We start from the raw sequence: 27531 nt of genomic DNA on the forward strand, positions 1-27531 counted from the left end.
GCCTTCATTAGCAGCCTAAACAGAGAGCACCTGTAAATGTGTAGTTACAAATGTAGTTATTTTTTAGGCGTTTTCAATTCTTGTTTTTAAGCAGCTCTTTTGTTTTTGATATCATTTAGATTGTATTGCATATATCTGATGTTTATAGGCCACAGATTTGCAGATTGACTGGAAAGTTAAGACGTTTTGAGAAATAGAAAAAAAAACGAATAGCCTAAATCAAACAAAACAAACCATTTCGAAGTTGCATCAAATTGTTGACAGTGATGCATTTTAAACTGAGTGCATTGGTGGCGCGTTAGAGGAAATCCTCCACGGATGACGTAAGAAAGAAACTGCAGTAGTACCACAGGGTTATGCCGCGTTCATGTGCCAGTCGGAACTTAGAATATTTCAGATTTATTAACTGTTTCTAGTTAGACACGTGCTGCGACATTTCTGACTTTCCTGGTTCCGACTAGCACTTGAACGCGGTTTTTATATTTAAAAATAATAATGGCAGTACTGCGTCAATAGGCTCTTAGAGCAAAGGAACTAAACACTACAAGTGTATCTAGTACATATATGAATGGGGCGGCCTAGTGGTTAGAACGTTGGCCCAGAAACTGAAAGGTTGCTGGATCGAATCTCCGAGCTGACAAGGTAAGAATATGTTCACATAACCCACTGTTCCCTGGTAGATCGTCGTTGTTATTAAGAATTTGTTCTTAACTGACTTGCCTAGTTAAATTAAGATCAAATAACAGCTGTCGTCCAGTAAACCACGTCACTTGTAATCGTTCTTCCGGGATTGCTTCCGCATGGTTTCCATTACATAGCCCAGACACAAAGTCAAACTGTCTGTATCATAGAACATATTTTTGGCTTGCCTTCGGCATAAACGTATGAACTTGAAGATTATACTATTAGGAGGTAGGTTCAAATCACATTTTAATGAAGAGAAATTGTAGAAATAGGTGGGGTTTATGACTTTGTGGCTGTAGTAACTAATGACGGCACGCCCACCAACCACACAGAAGCGTATTAAAAGCAAAATAAAAGAGAAGCGCATTGACCATTTGATTCTGCCAAGCTAGGAGAAGAATCTGCCCAATTATTCAACAAAGGTAAGAAATTATCATAGCTACCAACTCTAGATTAGTTGGTTGCCATTCTAAAGTGCATTGAATAGTGGCAATAAAGTAGACCTAATAAATGTGGATTGCCTTAAAGCTCCGATAGTGCACTAGTAACCTTCTACTTTAAGAAATGACAAGGTTGATTTGTATGACGGTTGGTTGTGGAAGTGAAAAAGATTGTTCACAGATTGCTCTTTCAACTTAAAAAAACAACATTTACACCTCAACTTGGTCGATGGTTTACATTTACTATCTCAACTTCTGGAATCTGCTCCAAGACATTTAAAAAGTTGCTAATAAAACGCCTAGAACGGGACTACTCTTCCAAATGAAAATGCATCATCCTTCCTTGGAGTTGATTAGTCACCGCAATACGAGGAAACACAAAGCCCGGTTTTTCACAAAAACATCTTAAGGCTATGTTCATCGATACATTTAGCCTTAAGATGATTTTGGGAAACCGGGCCTGGATCAGTGAGGACTGAATAATGTACTGTTAAAGTATTGGAACTAGCCTTTACTAGAATGTTTTGTGTTCTATTTCCTAATTCTATATGGAAACACCCAAATCACCTGGTACTGAGCTCACTGTAAAACGGATGCACTTTGCCCCCTCAAAGAAACTTTATTATGTCCATATCTCCTACACCACTGATAGTAAATGCTATATCTATTTGGTTCCTCCCTGCCTCTAAGCAACAGAGATGAACGTTATGCTCTGTGACTCTTTCTGGAACCTTATAGTTTCCACTGTGGTGTTCAATGGGCAGGCTAACTTTTCTGTGGTCTGGAAGTTGAATGTCTGGCTTAGGTAAAATCTAAGTTTAAAAGGGAGATTTATTTTGTAGACATGCACTCTTACATATGTATTTCTGCCTCTCAAACACAGGGCATTATCAATGCCAGACATGTTGCTGTGGAGACAGCAAACTTCACATGGCAGATGAGGTTTGGAGCATAAGCAATAATTGCAATTTATGTCACACCTTTTCTAGATTTTTTGTTTTGTTAAAGCCACTTCAACAGGAAGCACTATCTCTTACGCTCAAGAATGCATAACCACACCCCCCTACAGTCCAATAACTAGGACATATTTATTTTAGCAGTTTTATTTTATTTAACTAGGCAAGTCCGTTAAGAACACATTCTTATTTACAATTACGGCCTACCCCGGCCAAACCCAGACAATGCTGGGCCAATTGTGTGCTGCCTTATGGGACTCCCAATCACAGCTGGTTGTGATACAACCTGGAATTGAACCAGGGTCTGTGGTGACACCTCTAGCACTTCGATGCAGTGCCTTAGACTGCCGCGCCACTCGGGAGCACCAAGGTTAGTCTCATTGGGATCCAAAGAATCCCTTTAACAAGAAAGACCTGGCCAAAAAAAGCAGCACACAAAGTTTGACACACCGTCCTACAGTATGTGTGCACAAGCTTGCGTATGTGCCGAGTCAGAGTTGCATATAGAATCCTGATTAGTTCAATAGGATCTCTGTGGGCCTAGTCGTAAAGATTTGTCATTTAACTTTTAAAATGTATTACCTTTGACTGTGACATAAACACAACCAGTCATGATGTTGTCATCCGATTGTCAAACAATCACGTCGATGAGCTCCTTTACTACACGCACACATTCGTCCACTCAAAACATATTTCCAGCCTCCAAACAGTGGTGAATGGAAAGAGACATGCGTTACACAACAACAAAGTGTAATGACATTTAGCCATTGTCATTAGGCCAGAATTTATGCGTCCACTGCCACTAACTTCCCTGAACCAACACTTACACTTGACATTTTGTGTACCATATGTGCTTTTGGTGTCATGGATGGGATTGTGCGCTGTGAGATGGTGTGGGTGACGATGGTTGCTGTACTGTACCTTCACACCTTACCTTCACACCTAGTACAGTACACAGCGCACACCTTATAATTACTTGAACTCAATGTACACGTTATAATACATTAGCTACAGCGGGGCAAAACAATATTTAGTCAGCCACCAATTGTGCAAGTTCTCCCACTTAAAAAGATGAGGCCTGTAATTTTCATCATAGGTACACTTCAACTATGACAGACAAAATGAGAAAGAAAATCACATTGTGGGGTCAAAATGATCACACGGTGAGCAAAAATCCCAGAACCACACGGGGGGACCTAGTGAATGACCTGAAGAGAGCTGGGACCAAAGTAACAGATTCCGTCTTCCCAGCCTGGTGCAGGTCTACAATTTTGTTTCTGGTGTCCTTTGACAGCTATTTGGTCTTGGCCATAGTTGAGTTTGGAGTGTGACTGTTTGAGGTTGTGGACAGGTGTCTTTTATACTGATAACAAGTTCAAAGAGGTGCCATTAATACAGGTAACAAGTGGAGGACAGAGGAGCCTCTTAAAGAAGAAGTTACAGGTCTGTGATAGCCAGAAATCTTTCTTGTTTGTAGGTGACCAAATACTTATTTTCCACCATAATTTGCAAATAAATTCATTAAAAATCCTACAATGTGATTTTCTGGATTTTTTTTCTCATTTTGTCTGTCATAGTTGAAGTGTACCTATGATGAAAATTACAGGCCTCTCTCATCTTTTTAAGTGGGAGAACTTGCACAATTGGTGGCTGACTAAATACTTTTTTGCCCCACTGTTTGTGTACTGTCCCTCTTGCTTGATAGTTCTTGAGTGGGTGGAGGCACTGGAATGTATAGTGAAATAGCAATAGTATTGGGCATGCCGGTTTGTGAAAGGTGTGCCTGTATGACCGATTTGTCATGTTTGGCTCAGATTTGTGTAAATGACAGGTGTGTGTACATGGTGGGAGTGTCCATAGGTTTGTCATATAAAAAGAGACATGTTGTACTTTAGTTTTTGTTCTCTTTAGCCCCCATTGTGTACCTGTTACCTGGTCTGGCCAGTTTGCGTCATTTGTCAGGTGTATTTGCTCCCACAAATGTCTGAACGTGTCAAAGGACACTGTCTAATGGGAATATTTTCTCTTTAGTTATAGCATACACTCTAGGACAGCATAAATAATAGTTCCCTGAATGCAGACAGTGGTGGAAAAAGTACCCAATTGTCATACTTGAGTAAAAATAAAGATGCCTTCATAGAGATTACTCAAGTAAAAGTGAAAGTTACCCAGTAAAATACCACTTGAGTAACATTATTTGGTTTTAAATATACTTAAGTATCAAATGTACTTGCTGAAGTATACTTAAGTGTAAATTATTTCAACTTCCGTATATTAAGCAAATCAGATGGCATCATTTTTATTGTTTCTGTCACCAGGGGCACACTCCAACACTCGGGCATCATTTACAAACAAAGCATGTGTGTTTAGTGAGTCCGACAGATCAGAGGCAGTAGGGATGACCAGGGATGTTCTCTTGATACGTGTGTGTGAATTGGACAATGTTCCTCTCATGCTAAGCATTCAAAATGCACTTTTGGGTGACAGGGAATATGTATGGTGTAAGCAGTACATTATTTTATTTAAGAATATAAGTGAAGTAGATGTACACTGCTCAAAAAAATAAAGGGAACACTTAAACAACACAATGTAACTCCAAGTCAATCACACTTCTGTGAAATCAAACTGTCCACTTAGGAAGCAACACTGATTGACAATAAATTTCACATGCTGTTGTGCAAATGGAATAGACAACAGGTGGAAATTATAGGCAATTAGCAAGACACCACCAATAAAGGAGTGGTTCTGCAGGTGGTGACCACAGACCACTCCTCAGTTCCTATGCTTCCTGGCTGATGTTTTGGTCACTTTTGAATGCTGGCGGTGCTTTCACTCTAGTGGTAGCATGAGACGGAGTCTACAACCCCCACAAGTGGCTCAGGTAGTGCAGCTCGTCCAGGATGGCACATCAATGCGAGCTGTGGCAAGGTTTGCTGTGTCTGTCAGCGTAGTGTCCAGAGCATGGAGGCACTACCAGGAGACAGACCAGTACATCAGGGGACGTGGAGGAGGCCGTAGGAGGGCAACAACCCAGCAGCAGGACCGCTACCTCCGCCTTTGTGCAAGGAGGAGCACTGCCAGAGCCCTGCAAAATGACCTCTAGCAGGCCACAAATGTGCCTGCTCAAACGGTCAGAAAAAGACTCCATGAGGGCCGGACGTCCACAGGTCGGGGTTGTGCTTACAGCCCAACACCGTGCAGGACGTTTGGCATTTGCCAGAGAACACCAAGATTGGCAAATTCGCCACTGGCGCCCTGTGCTCTTCACAGATGAAAGCAGGTTCACACTGAGCACATGTGACAGACGTGAAAAAGCCTGGAGACTCTGTGGAGAACGTTCTTCTGCCTGCAACATCCTCCAGCATGACCGGTTTGGCGGTGGGTCAGTCATGGTGTGGGGTGGCATTTCTTTGGGGGGCCGCACAGGTTGGCCCTGGGTTCCTCCTAATGCAAGACAATGCTAGACCTCATTTGGCTGGAGTGTGTCAGCAGTTCCTGCAAGAGGAAGGCATTGATGCTATGGACTGGCCTGCCCGTTCCCCAGACCTGAATCCAATTGAGCACATCTGGGACATCATGTCTCGCTCCATCCACCAACGCCACGTTGCACCACAGACTGTCCAGGAGTTGGCGGATGCTTTAGTCCAGGTCTGGGAGGAGATCCCTCAGGAGACCATCCACCACCTCATCAGGAGCATGCCCAGGCGTTGTAGGGAGGTCATACAGGCACGTGGAGGCCACAAACACTACTGAGCCTTATTTTGACTTGTTTTAAAGATATTACATCAAAGTTGGATCAGCCTGTAGTGTGGTTTTCCACTTTAATTTTGAGTGTGACTCCAAATCCAGACCTCCATGGGTTGATAAATTTGATTTCCATTGATACATTTTGTGTGATTTTGTTGTCAGCACATTCAACTATGTAAAGAAAAAAAGTATTTAATAAGAATATTTCATTCATTCAGATCTAGGATGTGTTATTTTAGTGTTCCCTTTTATTTTTTTGAGCAGTGTATTATAAAAACATAATACAGATATCCCCCCAAAAATGACTTAAGTAGTACTTTTAAAGTATTTTTACTTAAGTACTTTACACCACTAAGCACAGGTGACAGTAAGCCTTGTCCTGGACTGAAAGGCACTTCTCTATTGGACATCTTTTTAGTCCAGAAGTAGGCTTGGAGCCAATCAAATTCTTGGCACATGTTCTTACACAAGTGTTTCAAAATAGCAGAGAGAGAAGCTGCTTGAGAGGAGAGCTAGATAATGGATTCCTAATGGGGGATCAGCTTTCACCTGGTCAACTCCTTCAGATCAGAATCACCGAAAGAAAAGAGGCAAGAAAGGGAGAAACATTTTACATTTTGGGCATTTAACAGACACATCCAGAGGAACTTGCAGTCAGTGCATTCCACTTACGGTAAGATGGCTACAGTCGGAGGGGGAGATTGAGATCCACCCAATGAGTCAGGAGGTCAGTGGGCGTGTTCGACATTGCAGTTGACTTTAAAGGTGTGTCGAAACGGACTGACATACAAATAACCTTGCATCATAATTAACTGCTCAATATTATTTGTAGGTCAGTCTGTCACAATTGACCTTCACGGTTTTGATGCTCTCGAACATGGCCAGCGTCGCCTTTAGGCAGTAGGGCAGGCTACATCAGGGGCATGTTCTGGAGGACATAACATTACAGAACTTTTCAGATAGACAAGTATTGTGTAGAACAGATATATGATTATCTGTCAGATAGAATAGGAAATCGTGCCAGCTCTATTAATTATATTTCGGAACGTTTCACATCACTGAATATACCCATTAACCCTTTCCACTCCGGCCATTCCAGATGATATCCATGAATGGTGGGAGCTCAGGCGGGATGAAATTTGAGGGGCTGGTAGATGCGTCAATCATACGTGTCCCGCCCCACCACTACATCCATGTCCTGGACCAAAACACCAATATCGCCCGTGTGGAGATTGGACCGCTCACCTACATCAGACAGGACAATGAGAGGTGAGGAGTGTGTGTGTGTTGGTGCGTTTATCTGTCATTTATCTGATAAGGTCTGCGTGTAATTACCTAATTACAAGTGCGGTCGGTTGGTTGGTTGGTTTCTTCTAAGCCTACTGACGCCAAACAAGCTGTGGTTACAGCGTTACACAATGTTTGACAGCACACTTTGAATGTTGCCAAATATCACATTTATAATGGCATCTTTTACCCAGATTAAATCCATATGTGCTCCTCTGTGGCTGGTTTAAACATATGATTACTCACACATGCATACACATGAACAGGTGCATAGAGGTTGACTATATTGCTAGAGTGGAAGTAGGTGGTGCATTCTAGATGTTTCTTTACAGGTTTAGCTTAGTCAACATATGCCATGTACAAACACGTTTACACTCAGTATGTACAGTATCTGCGTAGACTAGTATTTCAGTCAGTAGGTGACTGTATTGTGTCCTCCTTCCCAGAGTACTGTTCTCCCCTGTGCGAATGACCATGGTCCCTCCTCGCCACTACTGCGTGGTTCTCAACCCCGTTGCTCGCGACGACCACGGACAGGTGCTCTTCGACCAATCAGGACAGGCCAAGCTTCGCCATGCCGACCTGGAGATCCGGCTCACCCAGGACCCCTTCCCCCTCTACCCTGGAGAGGAGATCCAGCAGGTACGGTCTGTTTGTTAGACGTCAGCGCTAAAGCCTAGGTGTTAGCAGTGCAGGGAGCTAATGCAAGTCTTCAGGTCTCGGTGCAGGGATTGGTCAGCACACAGGTGTGGTTCACTGAACCACCTCCATTACAATCCCATTGAGCTAAAGCGTAGGCATTCACTTTGAAAGATAATATAACTGTCTGGGACCTGGGTGCTAACCTGGTTCTCCTGCATGCTACACTGTGTTAGCCTGCAGAGTTAAAGCCTAGGCATTAGAAGTTTGGAGAGTTGTAGCAATTCTTATTACATGGGTGTTAATCTCTTTTTTAAAAATGTACAGTTGAATTCGGAAGTTTACATACACCTTAGCCGAATACATTTAAACTCAGTTGTTCACAATTCCTGACATTTAATCCTAGTAAAAATCCCGTTTTAGGTCAGTTAGGATCACCGCTTTCTTTCAAGAATGTGAAATGTCAGAATAATTGTAGAGAATTATTTATTTCAGCTTTCATTTCTTTCATCACATTCCCAGTGGGTCAAAAGTTTACATGCACTCAATTAGTATTTGGTAGCATTTCCTTTAAATTGTTTAACTTGGGTCAAATGTTTCGGGTAGCCTTCCACAAGCTTCCCACAATAAGTTGGGTGAATTTTGGCCCATTCCTCCTGACAGAGCTGGAGTAACTGAGTCAGGTGTGTAAGGCCTCCTTGCTCACACACGCTTTTTCAGTTCTGCCCACATTTTTTTTTTTTTATAGGTTTGAGGTCAGGGCTTTGTGATGGCCACTCCAATACCTTGACTTTGTTGTCCTTAAGCCATTTTGCCACAACTTTGGAAGTATGCTTGGGGTCATTGTTCATTTGGAAGACCAAGCTTTAACTTCCTGACTGATGTCTTGATGTTGCTTCAATATATCCACATAATTTTCGTTCCTCATGATGCCATCTATTTTGTGAAGTGCACCAGTCCCTCCTGCATCAAAGCACATGATGCTGCCACTCCCGTGCTTCACGGTTGGGAGGGTGTTCTTTGGCTTGCAAGTCTCCCCCTTTTTTCTCCAAACGTAACAATGGTGATTATGGCCAAACAGTTCTATTTTTGTTTCGTCAGACCAGAGGACATTTCTCCAAAAAGTACAATCTTTGTCCCCATGTGCAGTTGCAAACCGTAGTCTGGCTTTTTTATGGCGGTTTTGGAGCAGTGGCTTCTTCCTTGCTGAGTGGCCTTTCAGGTTATGAAATTGCTCCCAAAGATGAACCAGACTTGTGAAGGTCCACCATTTTTTTTCTGAGGTCTTTAGCTGATTTCTTTTGATTTTCCCATGATGTCAAGCAAAGAGGCACTGAGTTTGTAGGCCTTGAAATGCATCCACAGGTACATCTCCAATTGACTCGAATGATATCAATTAGCGTATCAGAAGCTTCTAAAGCCATGACATCATTTTCTGGAATTTTTCAAGCTGTTTAAAGGAACAGTCAACTTAGTGTATGTAAACATCTGACCCACCCATTGTGATACAGTGAATTATAAGTGAAATAATCTGTTAACAATTTTTGGAAAAATGACTTGTGTCATGCACAAAGTAGATGTCCTAACGGACTTGCCAAAACTATAGTTTGTTATTAACAAGAAATTTGTGGAGTGGTTGAAAAACAGGTTTTAATGACTTCAAGCAAAGTGTATGCAAACCTCTGACTTCATGTATGTATATATAATATCTATATATCTCCCAGCACGTGACAGTGCTGCAGATCGTCTACCCAGACACCGCCCTGCGCCTTCAGGCTCTGCTGGACTTTGAGGAGGTGGGAGGAGAGAAGAGGGTGGCTGGAGACGAGTGGCTGTTCGAAGGGCCAGGTGAGTTCTCTGGGTACCACTCCTAACACATCCATTACAATTTACTTCAGTCCTTACAGGGGTCATATTGATAAATATTTTTTTTTACCAAATCAGAGCATTGATTTAACAAGATAACTAGTGCTCTTTCAATTTGTTTCTAATTTGACTTGTTGAAGTCAAATCCAATTGGATTCATCACGTACACAGTTTACAGCAGGTATAAAAGGTGCAGTGAAATACTTTCTTGCAAGCTCCCTCAACAATGCAGTACAAATCTCAATAAAAAAATAACAAGTAGTAGAAGAAAGTAGTATGCAAGAAACGTAGTACATTCCACCCTAGTCATAGACTGTTCTCTCTGCTACCGCAGGGCAAGTGGTACCGGCGTGCCAAGTCTAGGTCCAAGAGACTTCTAAACAGCTTTTACCCCCAAGCCATAAGACTCCTGAACATCTAATCAAATGGCTACCCAGACTATTTGCATTGCTGGTGCTACTCTGTTATTATCTATGCATCGTCACATTAACTCTACCTACATGTACACATTACCTCGACTAACCGGTGCCCCCGCACATTGTCTCTGTACTGGTACCCCCTGTATATACTGCTGCTCTTTAATTATTTGTTACTTTTATTTCTTATCCTTTTTTTTTAAAGATGTTTTTTTCTTAACTGCATTGCTGGTTAAAGGCATTTCACCTGTTGTATTTGGCGCATGTGACAAATATACATTTTTTTTTACATTCCAAACAGTATATAGTACCCGATTCCAAACACAGCCTGATTGCCTAATAATGCTTCTCTAACCCCCGACCCTTAACCTCTACCCTCCCCATAGGGACGTACATCCCCAGGAAGGAGGTGGCAGTGCTGGAGACCATCAAGGCCATGGTGATCAAAGAGAACCAGGCCATCCGCCTCCGAGCGCGCAAGGAGGGCGTGGACAGGAGCGGCGTCCGCAGGGTCACTGGTGAGACACATATACTGTATTTTATATTTTTTATTGTGCATATAATGTATGTACACAAAAGTAGCAGATGTTGTATCGCTATCATACACAGATTTGCACACACACAGACACACACACCTACCTAGCTGAGTGATTCCCTGTGTGTTTTGTCCAGGTGAGGAGTGGCAGGTGAGAAAGGTGGGGGCGTATCTACCAGGGGCTCATGAGGAGGTCCTCGACATTGTCAACGCTTTCATCCTCACTGACAAGGTAACACCGCCCTCCTCTCTCGCCCTCACTTTATCTATCACTCCCTTCCCTCCTTCACTCTCTCCCTCTTTACCAATCACTACTCATTCCTCCTTCTCTCTCTCTCTCGCTCTCTCCACCATTTACTCCCCCTCCCTCCTTTCTCTCCCTCTCTTTTCTTTCCCCTCCTCTCTCCTGCCCTTTATTTTATTTTTGATTCATCCACCATCTCTTGTTCTCCCCCTCCCTCCTTGATTGGCGGTCTCCAATTATTTTGCTCTTCACTCGCAGTTGTTTAGTAGCCTAAGCTTATTCCTGACCAAAAGCCTGTTATTTCACTGACTGATAATAAATCAATGTGATTTTGTTTCACTGAATTTCCATCTGTATAGGCTATTTGTTTAATTGTTTTTCTGGCTGGGAAAATAAGTGGAGGTGGTATATCTCTTTTTTTTTGCATGCAATGCAGCCTAAATCAAGATTAGGCCTATTATTTTGCTTGCGTATTAGCAACTCCAAAAACCCACGGAGGTTGTGAAATATGAATATGAGACTTTCGTGTTTTTGAAAATGGGATTGGATATTATTTTCTATCTGTATCATGATGAAGATGAGATCCTACGCCTGCTTCTAACGAGGTGGAGTGAGGTTAGGAAAGGGATGAAACGTTGATTTAAAAAAAAAAAAAAAATGCATGTTTCAAAATGTAACTTAAATCAAATAAAAATGAATAGCGGTTCCACACATCCCCGTGGGAAAAATATTATCTGTATTTTATTCTGTTATATTCCATTATATTCTTACTATAAAATGTCTGACTGTGATCGGATAGGTGTGTCTTGTCTGTTTAAATAAGCAAAATAGCGAACTATTGATTTCATTTGAATGGCGCAGCCAGGGCTGCACTGACCCGTAACATAGGCCTAATTAAACTCCATATGCTCTTCTATTCATTAGAAAATACATGTTATTAGTCTTGTGATGTTTTGTAGGACCTGCCTAAACAAATTCAGGTTTTTCTTTTCACTCTCAGAAAGCACTGCACGTGCGAGCAATACGGCCATTCCGTGACGCCGGGGGGCGGGACCGGCGCACTGGGGAAGAGTGGCTCGTTACCATGGCGGAGCGGGAGGCACACATCCCGTCTGTTGCCGAGGAAGTGGTGGGAGTGGTCAACGTGACCACGCTGAGCAGCCGTCAGTACTGTGTGATCCTGGACCCGGTGGGACCAGACGGTAAACCACAGCTGGGTCAGAAGAGGGTGTGCAAGGTGAGACTGTGAAAGAGAGAGCTGTCTTACACTCCTTTGTTTGGTCAAATGTTTGTTTAGTCACTCATTGCTGTTTTACACACTGGCGAGGAAAGTTCAGTGACTTCATTTGTTTATTAATTTGCCTTTTGTAGTTTTTAGTCACTTCCCCAATTAGCTTTAATTTAACACTGCTCTCTCTCCTCTCCTCCTCCCAGGGGGAGCGTTCGTTCTTCCTGCAACCAGGGGAGCACTTAGAGGAGGGCATCCAGGATGTTTACATTCTCTCTGAGGAGGAGGGCCTGGTGCTGAGGGCTGTAGAGGCCTTCAAAGATACACAGGAGGTGAGGAAAGAGGGGGGAGGGAGGGGGAATGGTGGAAGAATTTAAATGCAGCTGGGAGGGGAAACAAATGGACCTTAGTCAAATACAACAACGATCCTTAACAGGACTGACTGGTTTGGCCGGTACACAATCCATTCAATGTACACTCTCTCTTTCTTTCTCTCTCTCATTTTCCCCCACTCTCCTTCTCTCTCTCCTTCACTCTCTCCCTCATTCTCTCTCTCTCCCTTCTCCTCTCCTCTCTGCCAGCAGGAGGAGGAAGAGGAGGAGGAGGAGGAGAGGGCCAAGCTCTCCCGGAGGGGTGGAGTCCAACGTCGCCCCGGTGACCGCTGGATGCTACGTGGACCAATCGAGTACGTCCCCCCGGCTGCCGTGGAGGTGATGCTACGGCGACAGGCCATCCCATTGGACGAGAACGAAGGGATCTATGTCCGAGACATCAAGACAGGAAAGGTGAGTTTTTACCCAGCTGAATGTTTGAACACGGGCTACGGCCCAAATGGCAACTCGACCGTTAAGTTTAGGCAGTCATTTTGACTGATAAGGTTAGGGCTAGGTTAAACAGAACTTGACAGTACATTTTTGGCATTAATTCCAACTGGTTAATGTTTGAGATGGGCTGTTAAAACAAACAATTTAAACAAGTGCCTAGCACTGGGATTGAACCCACCATCTTAAGAGCCCTAGCTCACGGTTGAACTAGATGGTAATAGGCGCTCACATTCCTCCTAGTGGACAGTATCTCTCCACGTCTTGGGGACCAGGGGCCTCCATTTATAAACTGTGCTTATGTACAAAATATACCCCGACATGTGCGTGCTCCAGTTTTCACACAAAAGTTGGCATTTATATTAAAACAATTTCGATGTGAGAATGTGCTCACCTCTCTGGAAACTTTAGACCATGTGCATGCACATCTACTAGTGGTTGAAATATTGTACTGAAAGCTGGCAAGTAAGTGAAAATGGGGGGGAAATTATGAAAATTAAAAGCAGGAAAGCATAAACAAGAATTCAGCCATTTGCTGTTAGTGAGAAGAGCAAAAATATTTTAAACATGTTTTGAATCTAAAATAATTAAGACATAGGAGTCTTCCTATTTATTATATTTTCATAACCATTGCAGAATAAATTCCTCACCTTTTCTGGCTTGTGATGAGTTCATATTCCTGAAGTAGCCATACAACACATTACCATGTGCATCACTCACTTAATTGAACCTAGTAAATAGATATAGGCTTTATGTCAAGTTTTGCAATCCCATAGGCACCGCGGTTTATAATATACAGTCAAATTTAACAGTTCATCTTTTGCGTTGAAGTAGGCCTACTGTACGCTTCTGTTAATTGCATTATTTTTTTGAAGCCAGCCATAGACAATGTTTCAGAATTCGCGGGCAGTCCATGTTTAGTTTGGGGGAAAGTCAACGCAAAACATTGTTGAATTGAAACGTTCTGCTGACAGGCAACCATTTTGACACAGTCCTTTGCCAGATTCAGCATAAATTACGCAGGTTGACATTTTTGTAATGAGTCTGGCCCTGGAAGCAGAACTGAGTGGTTTCCGCTAGATGGGTCAGCTGCATAGTCAAAATGGACTATTATCGTTCAAATTCATTAGAACAAAAATGTGCTTCCTAGTCTTCATTTAAGGTGTTGGGGTTAGCAGTGTGGTTAAGGTTAGAGTTAGGTTTCAAATCTGATTTTATGACTTTGTGGCTTTGCCAGCTATTGACCATTCTGCAGAGCTGCTTCCATTACATGAGCCATCTCAATAAATGCCAACCCGAAATAAATTACTGCAAAAGATTAAAACAACCAGCTGCACTGGCTTCCAGGTTATAACCGCAAAGTGGCTACATTCTGCATGCATATGGGGCTCCGTCAGGACTGTTACTTTTGTAACCGAATGAAAACATTTTAACCGATTTTTAATGTGGGAAAAATATGATGCAAATGCAGAATGTGATTACTCCCAATCAGCCCCAATTAGTCCTGGCCGGAGCACCCGTCGAGACCTGGCACGTTCAGCAGATGGAGCCATCGCCTCGTGATGTATACACTGTCTGTCACCAGGCCTCGACGAGTCTCACCCTGGTGGCTGACCTGCTGTACGACACAATACATTTTATTCATTTTAAACACCAGTGGTGCAACTAGTGTTTTCTAACGGCACTGAACCAAAACAGTGGCATGCGGGAGGGAAGCAGAACTTTCATCTCGAGGCGACGGGGGACGGTGTGCAAAATGCAATATGTAGATATCGCTCCACCGTTTCCTGGTTGCTAAAATTCTAATAGTTTGCCTAATTTTTGTTTGTGACAGAATAAGCATTATTGTACCATCTAAACCACTGTGAAATATGTATTTTCAGTAACCAAAAATATTACATTTTTCTGTTTGAAGCTGTTGTACAAAATCGAAAGTCAAAGACTCAAAAACAAAACTTAACAGGAAGCATAGAAGTAGTGCACATGGAACAGATCTACCCATTAGATCTGTCATTCTCACTGAAAGCAAGTCTATCTGTAACTCTCACTTCTATGTGAATTTGGTCGGGTCGCCCAAAAAGTTACATATTGCAGCTTTAATTATTAAATGACATAGGCATATGTATTTTAATATAGAATAGCTCATAACATTACTAATCATTGAAAATGACATTCCCAATTGATAATTTTCTGGTAAAAAAAAAGTGGGATTGCACCTGCTCCATTGCTCGGGTGCCTATGATATAGTGCACCATGAACTGTAGGGGGGCCATTTGGGACGTACACTAAAACACCTGATTCGAGTAATCCAGGGAATCCATTCACCTGTTTATTTCTCAGCCTTAAATCCCCACCCACCTCATCATCTCTCTCCCCCATTGGCTGCCTGGTTCTAGGTCCGTGCTGTGATTGGCCACACCTACATGCTGACGCAGGACGAGGAGCTGTGGGCGAAGAATCTGCCTCAGAATGTTGAGACCCTCCTGGCCTCCACAAAGGACCCCCTGGCTGACCGCTCGGACCGCAGCAAGGAAGTGGAGATGAAGGACCGGGACAAGACCAAGGTGGTGTCCTACAGGGTGCCCCACAACGCTGCCGTGCAGGTCTACGACTACAGGGAGAAGAAGGCCAGGTAAACATGGCTGACAGACAGCCGGATGTGGAGGCACTGGCCCTATCCAGAAATAACCCATATACTAGCCCAGGTCTGCATTCCAAATGGCACCCTATTCCCTATATAGTGCACTACTTTTGACCAGAGCAACATTGGGCCCCTAGTGTTACATTTTCCCTTTCGCCCTCCCTCTCTCTCCCCACCCCCTCTCCTGTCATGTCCTCTCTCCCTCCCCTCTCTCAGGGTGGTGTTTGGGCCAGAGATGGTAATGTTGGGTCCTGATGAGCAGTTCACCGTGCTTTCCCTGTCAGGGGACAAGCCCAAGAGGGCCAACGTCATCAAGGCCGTGTGTCTGCTGCTGGGGCCGGACTTCTTCACTGACATCATCACCATAGAGACGGCCGACCACGCACGCCTGCAGCTGCAGCTCAGCTACAACTGGTAAGGTTTGTGGGTGGGGGACGACGACGACGTGTGTGTGTTTGAGGATCCTCTGCGATTTGGTGTCCTTAGTCTAGTCTGTAGGCCAGCTGATGTATTTAATATCTCTACCTCTCTCTCTCTCTCTTTCTCTCACTCACTCAGGCACTTTGACCTGAAGTCTCCCGTGGACCCGTCCCAGGCTGCGGCTCTGTTCTCGGTGCCTGACTTTGTGGGCGACGCCTGCAAAGCCATCGCCTCCCGCGTCAGAGGAGCCGTCGCCTCCGTGCAGTTTGACGACTTTCACAAGGTCCGTCCCACACTTCAATCGTCTAAATCTGCACTTTTCTGGCTTTTAAATTTTTTTATACACTTTTTAATTCTACATGGCCTCCAGCCCTTGGCTATCGTAGTTAGGTCGGCCTATACGCCGCTTTGGGAAACGTGTGCCAATTGATTCAAAGACAACAATAACACCCCCACGCTTGAACCTCTTCTTTAACCCCCTCCACTCTACAGAACTCCAACCGGATCATCTGCTCCTCTGTGTTTGGCTTTGATGACAAGCTGGCAGTGCGTCCCAGCCTGCGCTTCCACCAGAACAGTCTGGTCATCAGCAGTGTGGACATCCAGTCAGTGGAGCCGGTGGACCAGAGGACCAGAGACGCCCTGCAGAAGAGTGTCCAGCTGGCTATCGAGATCACCACCAACTCCCAGGAGGCTGCCGCACGGTAGGACACATGACACACACGCGCACCAGGGGAGAACGAATGCCACCTCTGAAGCCATCGATGTTCAAGGCCAACCGTGGTACTGCAGGCATTGAAAGCATAAAACAGGATCCCCCCCATTCTAGTGAATGGAAAAATGTCAATCTTTGAATTTGTTTTTAATCATTTGAAGACAATCATGGTACCAATAATTGCTTCTAATACCACAGATATAAATCTCATTACAGAAATGTTAAAATAATAATTTATTTGCTAATGGCAGCCTGCAGTACCACTGTCTGCCTTCAATTTGAGTTATTTCATGGGATTGGGCAGCACTGAGCTAGCCTGCAACTCACTTCCTGGAGTAGCTCAAGCTGCACATGAGACGCTATCTTAAGACATAATTTGGCTTCAATGCGCATTTGAGTCTTCACATAGGAATGAATGGTGTCACGTGATCGATGGCTTATATACAGTGCCTTGCGAAAGTATTTGGCCCCCTTGAACTTTGCGACCTTTTGCCACATTTCAGGCTTCAAACATAAAGATATAAAACTGTATTTTTTTTGTGAAGAATCAACAACAAGGACACAATCATGAAGTGGAACGACATTTATTGGATATTTCAAACCTTTTTAACAAATCAAAAACTGAAAAATTGGGCGTGCAAAATTATTTAGCCCCTTTACTTTCAGTGCAGCAAACTCTCTCCAGAAGTTCAGTGAGGATCTCTGAATGATCCAATGTTGACCTAAATGACTAATGATAAATACAATCCACCTGTGTGTAATCAAGTCTCCGTATAAATGCACTTGCACTGTGATAGTCTCAGAGGTCCGTTAAAAGCGCAGAGAGCATCATGAAGAACAAGGAACACACCAGGCAGGTCCGAGATACTGTTGTGAAGAAGTTTAAAGCCGGATTTGGATACAAAAAGATTTCCCAAGCTTTAAACATCCCAAGGAGCACTGTGCAAGCGATAGTATTGAAATGGAAGGAGTATCAGACCACTGCAAATCTACCAAGACCTGGCCGTCCCTCTAAACTTTCAGCTCATACAAGGAGAAGACTGATCAGAGATGCAGCCAAGAGGCCCATGATCACTGGATGAACTGCAGAGATCTACAGCTGAGGTGGGAGACTCTGTCCATAGGACAACAATCAGTCGTATATTGCACAAATCTGGCCTTTATGGAGGGGTGGCAAGAAGAAAGCCATTTCTTAAAGATATCCATAAAAAGTGTTGTTTAAAGTTTGCCACAAGCCACCTGGGAGACACACCAAACATGTGGAACAAGGTGCTCTGGTCAGATGAAACCAAAATTGAACTTTTTGGCAACAATGCAAAACGTTATGTTTGGCGTAAAAGCAACACAGCTGAACACACCATCCCCACTGTCAAACATGGTGGTGGCAGCATCATGGTTTGGGCCTGCTTTTCTTCAGCAGGGACAGGGAAGATGGTTAAAATTGATGGGAAGATGGATGGAGCCAAATACAGGACCATTCTGGAAGAAAATCTGATGGAGTCTGCAAAAGACCTGAGACTGGGACGGAGATTTGTCTTCCAACAAGACAATGATCCAAAACATAAAGCAAAATCTACAATGGAATGGTTCAAAAATAAACATATCCAGGTGTTAGAATGGCCAAGTCAAAGTCCAGACCTGAATCCAATCGAGAATCTGTGGAAAGAACTGAAAACTGCTGTTCACAAATGCTCTCCATCCAACCTCACTGAGCTCGAGCTGTTTTGCAAGGAGGAATGGGAAAAAATTTCAGTCTCTCGATGTGCAAAACTGATAGACATACCCCAAGCGACTTACAGCTGTAATCGCAGCAAAAGGTGGCGCTACAAAGTAGTAACTTAAGGGGGCTGAATAATTTTGCATGTTAAAAAAGTTTGAAATATCCAATAAATGTCGTTCCACTTCATGATTGTGTCCCACTTGTTGTTGATTCTTCACAAAAAAATTGTTTTGTATCTTTGTTTGAAGCCTGAAATGTGGCAAAAGGTCGCAAAGTTCAAGGGGGCCTAATACTTTCGCACGGCACTGTGTGTGTGTATATATATATATGCATGCATGCATGCATGCACGCTTACAGCAGCAATTAGGGTTAAGTGCCTTGCTCAAGGGCACATTGACCGATTTTTCACCTAGTTCAGCTCAGGGATTTGAACTTGTGACCTTTCAGTTACTGGCCCAACACTCTCAATTGCTAGGCTATATTCCACCAGACACACACACCGAGGTGTTTTTGCCTGTTTGGTAAGCGTTAACACCCCCCCCCCCCCCCCCCCCTTGTTTCTCTCTCTTCTCCCTCTTTGTATTTCTCTCTTCCCTCCATCCTTCCCTCCCTGCAGCCATGAGGCAGAGCGTCTCGAGCAGGAGGCGCGTGGTCGTCTGGAGAGGCAGAGGATCACAGACCAGGCAGAGGCAGAGAGGACCAGGAAAGAGCTGTTGGAGCTGGAGGCCCTCAGGTGACCATTGATGCTGTTAAAACTAATGCACGTTAGCATCGCTTTTGGTAAATATAATGGCAGAGGGATATCATTAGCATAACGCTAACACATTAGCTTTGCCGATGGAAAAATGTTATGGCAAGGAGCTAGAATTGGCATGGCTAGCGTTAGCATTATGCTGTTCTTAGTAGTGTGAATATGAAGGTGTACCGAGTAACATTTAGATCAGAGTTCCTAACATAATGTAGCTGTTGTGTGAATGCGGAGGTTAGATCTGTGGCGCTGTGGTGAAGTTTCCTCTAGGTACAGATCTAGGATCAGTTTTCCCTGCCCCCCGCTTCATGTGTTTTGTCCAAATATTGGTGGATTCAACTAATAAAAGAATGGACAACCTGACCAGAGAGGTCCAGGACCTGAAGAACATTTTGCCGTTTTCCCAGGGTCAGCTCGGTGAGTTGAAACAGGAGAAAGGCAAGATGACCGCAATCTGTAAGTCATTGAGAGACTACATCAGTTCTGTGTGTGAATCCATGATAACAATGATTGATAAGGGAGGGACAATCAAGGTGGAATAACATGGTTCGGGACGGAATTGCCAAATCTCCACATGAGACCTGGATTGAGTCTGAGGACAAAGTGAGGGAAATGATCTCTGAGAAATTGAAGATCAACCACAGGAAGATTAGGGTGGAGCCGCGGCATCTCCCTTCAATACCAATAACCCTTTGTCAGGTCGAGCGTGCTGATAAATCGGGCGGTCCTGAGCCGTTCTATTAATTCATCAGTTCGGGCATGGGGTAGGCGTCTAACTTCTAGATTTCGTTTACCTGTCTAAAATCATTACAGAAGCGAATGGTGCCATCTGGTTTTGGCACCAACGCTATGGGGCTGCACCACTCACTATTCGACTCTTCGATTATATCAGCTTTCAACATTGTTTTTACCTCCGTCCTGACAGCTACTCTCCTTGCTTCCGGTATGCGGTAGGGTCTCAACTTCACCTTTTTCCCGGGTTCGGTGATGATGCTGTGCTGTACCAGATCGGTGTGTCCTGGTTCACCGGAGAACACTTCCTGGTTCCGGCTGACCAACTCTCTCAGCTCCTGCTTCTGTGCTCAGCTGCTCCCCCAGTGACACCTCCGCCGGCTTGGTCTCTGTGGTAGCCTTCTTCGGGGAAATGGAGTAGAGTACATAATTTGTTCCATTTCTTTTGAAAATTCACATGGTAAATCTGGGTCAGATGCTTACGTCCCTGGCTGTCTGACCCTTATAGTTAACTTCAGCCACTTTCTCAAGGACTTTGTATGGCCCATTCCATCGGGCCAAAAACGTACATTCTGAGGTGGGGACCAACACCAACACACATTGGAGAGGGCGTAGAAATTGATCTATGACCACTTTCTCGATGGGTGTCAGTGGTTCAGCAGGTGGGCTGGCCAAGAGTTGGCTAATTAGATCATGCATTTACGATCGGGGTGGACGCTGTAGGATTATACGCCCAATCATGGAATCTTTGTGCCCTGCTAATCAGGGTGTAACTATACCAGCGCGGGATTGACTTTTTCAGCCACTTGTAATGCGTCGACTGGTCAGCCGTCAGATCCTGATAGCTCTTCTGTGCCGCTCCTGACAGGAAGGGTGCTCGCAGGCTGGCCCATTTCTCATGGGGCCTTTTCTCCCTAGCCGCTGTCGTCTCGAAGGCTTGGCGGTAAGCCTCGATGTCGTTAGCCTCTGTCAACTTCAGTATAAACCTACTGGGTTTGGGACGAGAGACGACTGCGCCTGCCACTATGCCGGCCTGGGTGGCTGGCACCTGGCTGAGTTCAGATCGCAGGAGAGCTGTCTGCTGACGCTGTTCCTCCAGCAGTTCCCGATGCATAGCCTGCTGTGCTATGTTCGCCTCCACCAGCTGTTTCACCAATGCTTCCATTGTGCTCTGTCTGTTTTAGTTATAGAGCTTGGTTTGCTTTGCCCGCATTCTCCATCACATGTAGCAGGCTCAAGGGTATGGGGTTTTCCACATCACCAAGTTCAATAACCAAACACACACAAGTAGCATAATTAGAATGCAAGTGGGGAGTTTATTAGGGAGTTTTGCACATTGGGGGGAATTCACCAACTATTTCAGTCCACAGTCTGTTCTCCTTGTCTGTTCCGTTCTGCAGGAGTAATCCTAAAACTCAGGTCCTCAGCCAATCCGGTTCGGTACACGAGGGAGGGGGGTAAATCTTTCTTCTCACACACTCCATAACACACACTTCACTCTCCGTAACACACACTTCACTCTCCGTAACACACACTTCACTCTCCGTAACACACACTTCACTCTCCGTAACACACATTTCACTCTCCGTAACACACACGCACACTTCACTCTCTGTTCTCTGCCCCTTTGTTCAGGCCGCTCCCTCTTTTATCCCCCAGTACTCCCTGGCTTAATGATCCACTCGTTGGGGCAAGAAGTCCATATAAGGCTCTGGGGTGGAGCCAGCAGGCTGCAAGATATATACATATACGTACATACACACACACACACACACACAGTTGAAGTCGGAAGTTTACATACACCTTAGCCAAATGCATTTAAACTCAGTTTTTCACAATTCCTGACATTTAATCCTAGTATAAATCCTCTGTTTTTGGTCAGTTAGGATCACCACTTTTATTTTAAGAATATGAAATGTCAATAACAGTAGAGTGATTTATGGTGTAACTGAGTCAGGTTTGTAGGCCTCCTTGCTCACACATGCTTTTTCAGTTCTGCCCACAAATTTTCTATGGGATTGATGTCAGGGCTTTGTGATGGCCACTCCAATACCTTGACTTTGTTGTCCTTAAGCCATTTTGCCACAACTTTGGAAGTGTGTTTGGGGTCATTGTCCATTTGGAAGACCCATTTGTGACCCAAGCTTTAACTTCCTGACTGATGTCTTGATGTTGCTTCAATATATCCACGTAATTTTTGATCCTCATGATGCCATCAATTTTCTGAAGTGCACCAGTTCCTCCTGCAGCAAAGCACCCCCCACAACATGATGCTTCACGGTTGGGGTAGTGTCAAACAGTTCTATTTTTTTGTTTCATCAGACCAGAGGACATTTCTCCAAAAAGTACAATCTTTGTCCCCATGTGCAGTTGCAAACCGTAGTCTGGCTTTTTTTATGGCGGTTTTGGAGCAGTGGCTTCTTCCTTGCTGAGCGGCCTTTCAGGTTATGTCGATATAGGACTCGTTTTACTGTGGATATAGATACTTTTGTACCAGTTTCCTCCAGCATCTTCACAAGGTCCTTTGCTGTTGTTCTGGGATTGATTTGCACTTTTTGCACCAGAGTACGTTCATCTCTGGGAGACAGAGCGCATCTCCTTCCTGAGCGGTATGATGGCTGCGTGGTCCCATGGTGTTTACACTTGCGTACTATTGTTTGTACAGATGAATGTGGTACCTTCAGGCGTTTGGAAATTGCTCCTAAGGATGAACCAGACTTGAGGTCTAAATTTTTTTTCTGAGGTCTTGGCTCATTTCTTTTGATTTTTCCCATGATGTCAAGCAAAGAGGCACTGAGTTTGACGGTAGGCCTTGAAATACATCCACAGGTACACCTCTAATTGACTCAAATTATGTCAATTAGCCTCTCAGAAGCTTCTAAAGCCATGACATAATTTACTGGAATTTTACAAGCTGTTTAAAGGCACAGTGAACTTAGTGTATTTAACTTCTGACCCACTGGAATTGTGATACAGTGAATTATAAGTGAAATAATCTGTCTTAACAATTGTTGGAAAAATTACTTGTGTCATGCACAAAGTAGATGTCCTAACCAACTTGCCAAAACTATAGTTTGTTAACAAGAAATTTGTGGAGTGGTTGAAAAACAAGTTTTTAATGACTCCAACCTAAGTGTTTGTAAACGTCCGACTTCAAGTGTGTGTGTGTTGTGTGTGTGTGTGTACATATTTAACTAGGCAAGTCAGTTAAGAACAAAGTCTAATTTATAATGACGGCCTTATCCTATGTCAAGTGTTATTGAAGTGTTGTGGTTGCAGGTTCACTTGGCACATCTAAAGCCTTTTCTTTTGGGGTGTTGCTATAGGCCACCAAGTGCTAACAGTCAGTATCTAAATGATGTGTGTGAAATGCTCAAATGCGTATGTGTTGTAAAACAGAGAGGTCTACCTTCTTTGTGACCTGAATATTGACTGGTTTTCGTCAAGATGTCTGCTCAAGAGGAAGCTTCTCACCGTAACCAGTGCCTGTAATCTGGTTCAGGTTATTAATCAACCTACCTGGGTGTTTACAAACACTACAGGAACAAGATCATACACATGTATCGATCACATTTTTTTACTAATACTGTAGAACTTTGTTCTAAAGCTGTATACCCATCAAATGAGGTGATCACAACATCGTGGCTATATCCAGGAAAGCCAAAGTTCCAACAGCTGGGCCTAAAATAGTGTATAAGAGATCATGCAAAATATTTTGCTCTGACTCTTATGTGGATGATGTTAAAAATATTTGTTGTCTGACTGTGATTAATGAGGAGCATCCGGACACGGCACTTGATGAAATTGCTTCTTCCAATTATTGTTAAAAATGCACCTGTTAAGAAACTGACTGTAGAACTTTTAAGGCTCTACATGGATTGCTGGAATTGAAAAACTGTATGGTTGAGAAAGCTAGTGGCTATAGAGTTATCTGTCATCTTTAATCTGAGTTTAGAGGAATTCTTTTGTCCTCAGGGCTGGAGGGAAGCCAAAGTCCCAAGAGTGGTACAGCGGCCTTTACTGTTTCTAACATCAGACCTATAAGCTTGCTGCCGGCTCTTAGCAAACTGTTTGACCAAATGCAATGCTGTTTCTCTAAACAAATTAACAACAGACTTTCAGGATGCTTATAGAGAAGGGCACTCAACATCTACTGCACTGACACAAATGACTGATTGGTTGAAAGAAATTGATAATAAGAAGAGTGTGGTAGCTGTACTGTTAGATTTAAGTGTAGCCTTTGATATTATTGACCATGACCTGTTAAACTTGTGAATGGCTTTTCAATCCATATCATGGATTCAGAGCTATAGAGGGTTTTCTTTAATGGAAGCTTCTCTAATGTCAAACATGTAAAGTGTTGTGTACCGCAGGGCAGCTCTCTAGGCCCTCTACTCTTTTCATTTTTTTTACCAATGACCTGCCACTGGCATTAAACAAAGCATGTGTGTCCATGTATGCTGATGATTCAACCATATACGCATCAGCAACCACAGCTAATGAAGTCACTGAAACCCTTAAAGAGTTGCAGTCTGTTTTGGAATGTGTGGCTTGTAATAAACTGGTCCTGAACATCTCTAACACTAAGAGCATTGTATTTGGTACAAATCATTCCCTAACATCCAGACCTCAGCTGAATCTGGTAATGAATGGTGTGGCTGTTGAACAAGTTGAGGAGACTAAATTACTTGGCGTTACCTTAGATTGTAAATGGTCATGGTCAACATATAGATTCAATGGTTGTAAAGATGGGGAGAGGTCTGTCTGTAATAAAGAGATACTCTGCTTTTTTTTACACCACACTCCAAAAAGCAAGTCCTGTAGACTCTAGTTTAGTCTTCTCTTGATTATTGTTCAGTCGAGTGCTGCAAGGAAAGACGTAGTTAAGCTGCAGCTGGCCAAGAACAGAGCAGCACATTTTACTATTCATTGTAATCAGAGGGCTAATATAAATACTATGCATGCCAGTCTCTCTTGCCTAAGCGTTGAGGAGAGACTGCCTGCATCACTACTTATTTTTATAAGAAATGTTAATGTCGGAAATCCCAAGTTGACTATGCAAACAACTTACATACAACTCTGACACCCACACTTACCCCACCAGACATGCCACCAGGGGTCTTTTCACTGTCCCCAAATTCAAGAACCCATACAGTATTATATCGAGCCATTTTTGCATGGATCTCCGTTCCATCTCATATTGCTCAAGTGAAAAGCAAACCTGTTTTTTTAAAAAAAACAGATAAAGCAGCACCCCACAACGCCTCTCCACTATTTGACCTGGTTTGTGTGTATTGATATGTAGGCTGTGTGCCTTTTTGTAATACATTTTTTTGTTGTTTAAATGTAGTTCTGTCCTGAAGCTGTTGTCTATTAATGCTCTGTGTTATGTCATGTTTTGTGAGGACCCCAGGAAGAGTAGCTGCTGCTTTTGCAACAGCTAATGGGGATCCTGACAAAATACCAAATCTAAAGGTGTGTCGTTGTGTTGCAGTGCGGCGGTGGAGAGTACAGGGGCAGCCAAGGCAGAGGCCCAGAGCAGAGCAGAGGCAGCCCGTATCCAGGGAGAGGCGGCAGTCAACGAGGCTAAACTGAAGGCTGAGGCCCAGCGGATTGAGGCTGTACGTATCCTCTCACTATGCTGTGTGTGTATGGTCGAAAGTGTTCTACATTGTATAATTCTTAAAGGTACACAACCAGTAGTGTGTGTGTGTGTGTGTGGGGTCTGTTGTTTTGAAGGTGTTCTACATTGTGTAATGCTGAAAGGTTCATATACTATGTGTAGCTGACCTGTAATTCTGTGTGCAGGAGGGCGAGCTGGACCGTCTGTCCAAGGCGAGGGAGCAGGAGCTAAACTATAAGTCTGCAATGGATCGTTTGGAAGTGGAGAAACAGCAGAAGCTGGCTGAGATAGAGAGCAACCGCTTTAAAAAGCTGGTGGACAGTATCGGCGCCGACACCCTGAAGGAGATGGCCAGAGCCGGCCCCGAGCTACAGGTACATAATTCCTTACATACCATAATACCGTCATATTTCTGCCACACAATACATTTGCCTGAATAAAAATGGCACCTGGAGAATCCTTAAGCTCAGGTCAGAATCAATCTTTAACATTTTACTGAGCAGGTCTGACTTTCTCCCACCCAATCTCAATTTAATTAAATTAGCTATATTGGCGAGACAAGACATTATAAAATACAATTTAGGATACTGGAACACAGGATCTTATTCAATCAGTTATAACGTAAAGGATAAATGATCATATTACCTCAATAATCTCTCTGTTTCTGTCCCTCGCTCCCCTCTTTTCCCCACTCCCTCCCTTTCTCCCCCACCCTCTCCCAGGTCAAGCTGCTCCAGTCTCTGGGTTTGAAGTCAACCCTGATCACAGACGGCTCTTCTCCCATCAACCTCTTCAGCACGGCCAACGGCCTTCTGGGAGCTCTTTCCCAGACAAAGGGCCAGTGAGCGGGGGAAGAGAAAAGGAGGAGAACGTTGACAATAAGAGAATAATGTCCAGTCTGATAACATCCCCAACAGATGTAGGATTTCTGGTTGTTTTTTGTCTGATGTAGTAACTGACAATTAGTTATCTGTATGAGTGTACGGTGGCGATTATTCTGATGTGTGTGTGTGTGTGTGTGTGTGTGTGTGTGTGTACATAGATGTGTGTCTGACTAAAGACGTCCAAGTGAACATTCCCCTTGGTTTACATGGCTTATTTTACTCATCTGTTTGGTGCCGTCAATGCCCTATAAAGTGCTGCCCACTCCATGTGTTGCATGTCTATACTAACCATAATCGGGGACAATAAGGAATCTTTCCTTGTTCTGCTTCTGAGGTTTATGCAAATTTATTGAATTCATTTGTTGATCCATTTATCAAAGAAATTAAAGCATGGCTTTTCCCCGAAACCTTAAATGTCAAGGCTTCAGTTTGTATCCATTGTCTGTACACACACACACTGGATGAAGTGTCTCAATCCATTTGAACACACCATATTTTTGCAATAACCACCACTCTTCAGCTACCTCTTATGTCTGTAGCTCATGCAGTAGTGACTAATAAAAACAACATTAAGCTACATGCTCTGGTCTGACTTATTTATTACACAATCTTCTATTGGCTTGGTAAGCCACTTGGTTTGCTATAAAGCTGAGGGATGGCCAGAGCTTGAGAAATGGATCACAATTTGAGAGTTATCATATCAATGTATATCATAAATTGAAATGACCATTGGAGAACATTACAAATATTACTGATTGCACCTTTTAATCAATGACTTTATAGTGATTACATTTTATTAGAAGACCACTGGATATTTTGGCACAGATTTTTACTCCATTTGGTCTATTCCCGACCATCCCAATGCATATTTGGCCATGTAAAATACGTAGAACAAAATGTGTTTTAGTTGCAGGTAGCTGATAACGTGATCAAATGTTTTGTTTGTCCAAAGCGCAACAAGACCCACTACATACAGGAGATAGGTCATTTTACGCTATTTTCTGTTTGTGTTGGGTGTGTGTACAATCTGTCCACAGGGCGTCGCTAGCGTGCAACACTTCGTTAAAGTATCCCTCATGACTCCACTTCAGGTGCGATGAGCAAAATTGGGGCAGAAATGACCAAATAATAACCAAGCATGCACTGTATTTTCAATTGCTGGTGAATACTGTCAACAATATTGAC

At 43.5% G+C, this 27531-nt stretch overlaps 1 protein-coding gene across 8 annotated transcripts; it reads left to right on the forward strand.

Moving 5' to 3' along the window:
• Positions 1-26926, forward strand: LOC110521878 (major vault protein). Of its 8 annotated transcripts, none has more exons than XM_021599811.3 (17): positions 1-642; positions 6927-7096; positions 7561-7756; positions 9478-9601; positions 10422-10553; positions 10708-10802; positions 11815-12051; positions 12249-12374; positions 12624-12827; positions 15260-15495; positions 15721-15918; positions 16063-16207; positions 16417-16628; positions 18976-19092; positions 25334-25460; positions 25648-25836; positions 26185-26926. In XM_021599811.3, the coding sequence occupies exons 2-17, from the start codon at positions 6927-6929 to the stop codon at positions 26305-26307; spliced, it is 2631 nt and encodes an 876-aa protein (XP_021455486.3). In that variant the 5' UTR covers positions 1-642; the 3' UTR covers positions 26308-26926. The 8 variants fall into 8 exon arrangements, with proteins under 8 accessions (XP_021455486.3, XP_090088281.1, XP_090088283.1 ...); XM_090232155.1 differs by having other exon boundaries at positions 288-642; positions 12627-12827; XM_090232157.1 differs by having other exon boundaries at positions 315-642; positions 12630-12827.
• Positions 26927-27531: the final 605 nt, after the last annotated feature.

The sequence above is a fragment of the Oncorhynchus mykiss genome, chromosome 4, assembly GCF_057628025.1.
Source record: "Oncorhynchus mykiss isolate SJ-2025 chromosome 4, ASM5762802v1, whole genome shotgun sequence".
In the NCBI taxonomy this organism is placed as follows: domain Eukaryota; kingdom Metazoa; phylum Chordata; class Actinopteri; order Salmoniformes; family Salmonidae; genus Oncorhynchus; species Oncorhynchus mykiss.

What these genes read in the sequence shown, in the direction of transcription:
- LOC110521878 (XM_021599811.3), top strand. Translation starts at nt 6,927, where the DNA reads ATGATATCCATGAATGGTGGGAGCTCAGGCGGGATGAAATTTGAGGGG. An exon ending in CTGGAGAGGAGATCCAGCAG is followed by an intron (nt 7,757 to 9,477) that starts GTACGGTCTGTT and finishes TATATCTCCCAG; the next exon opens with CACGTGACAGTGCTGCAGAT. An exon ending in GAGACATCAAGACAGGAAAG is followed by an intron (nt 12,828 to 15,259) that starts GTGAGTTTTTAC and finishes GCCTGGTTCTAG; the next exon opens with GTCCGTGCTGTGATTGGCCA.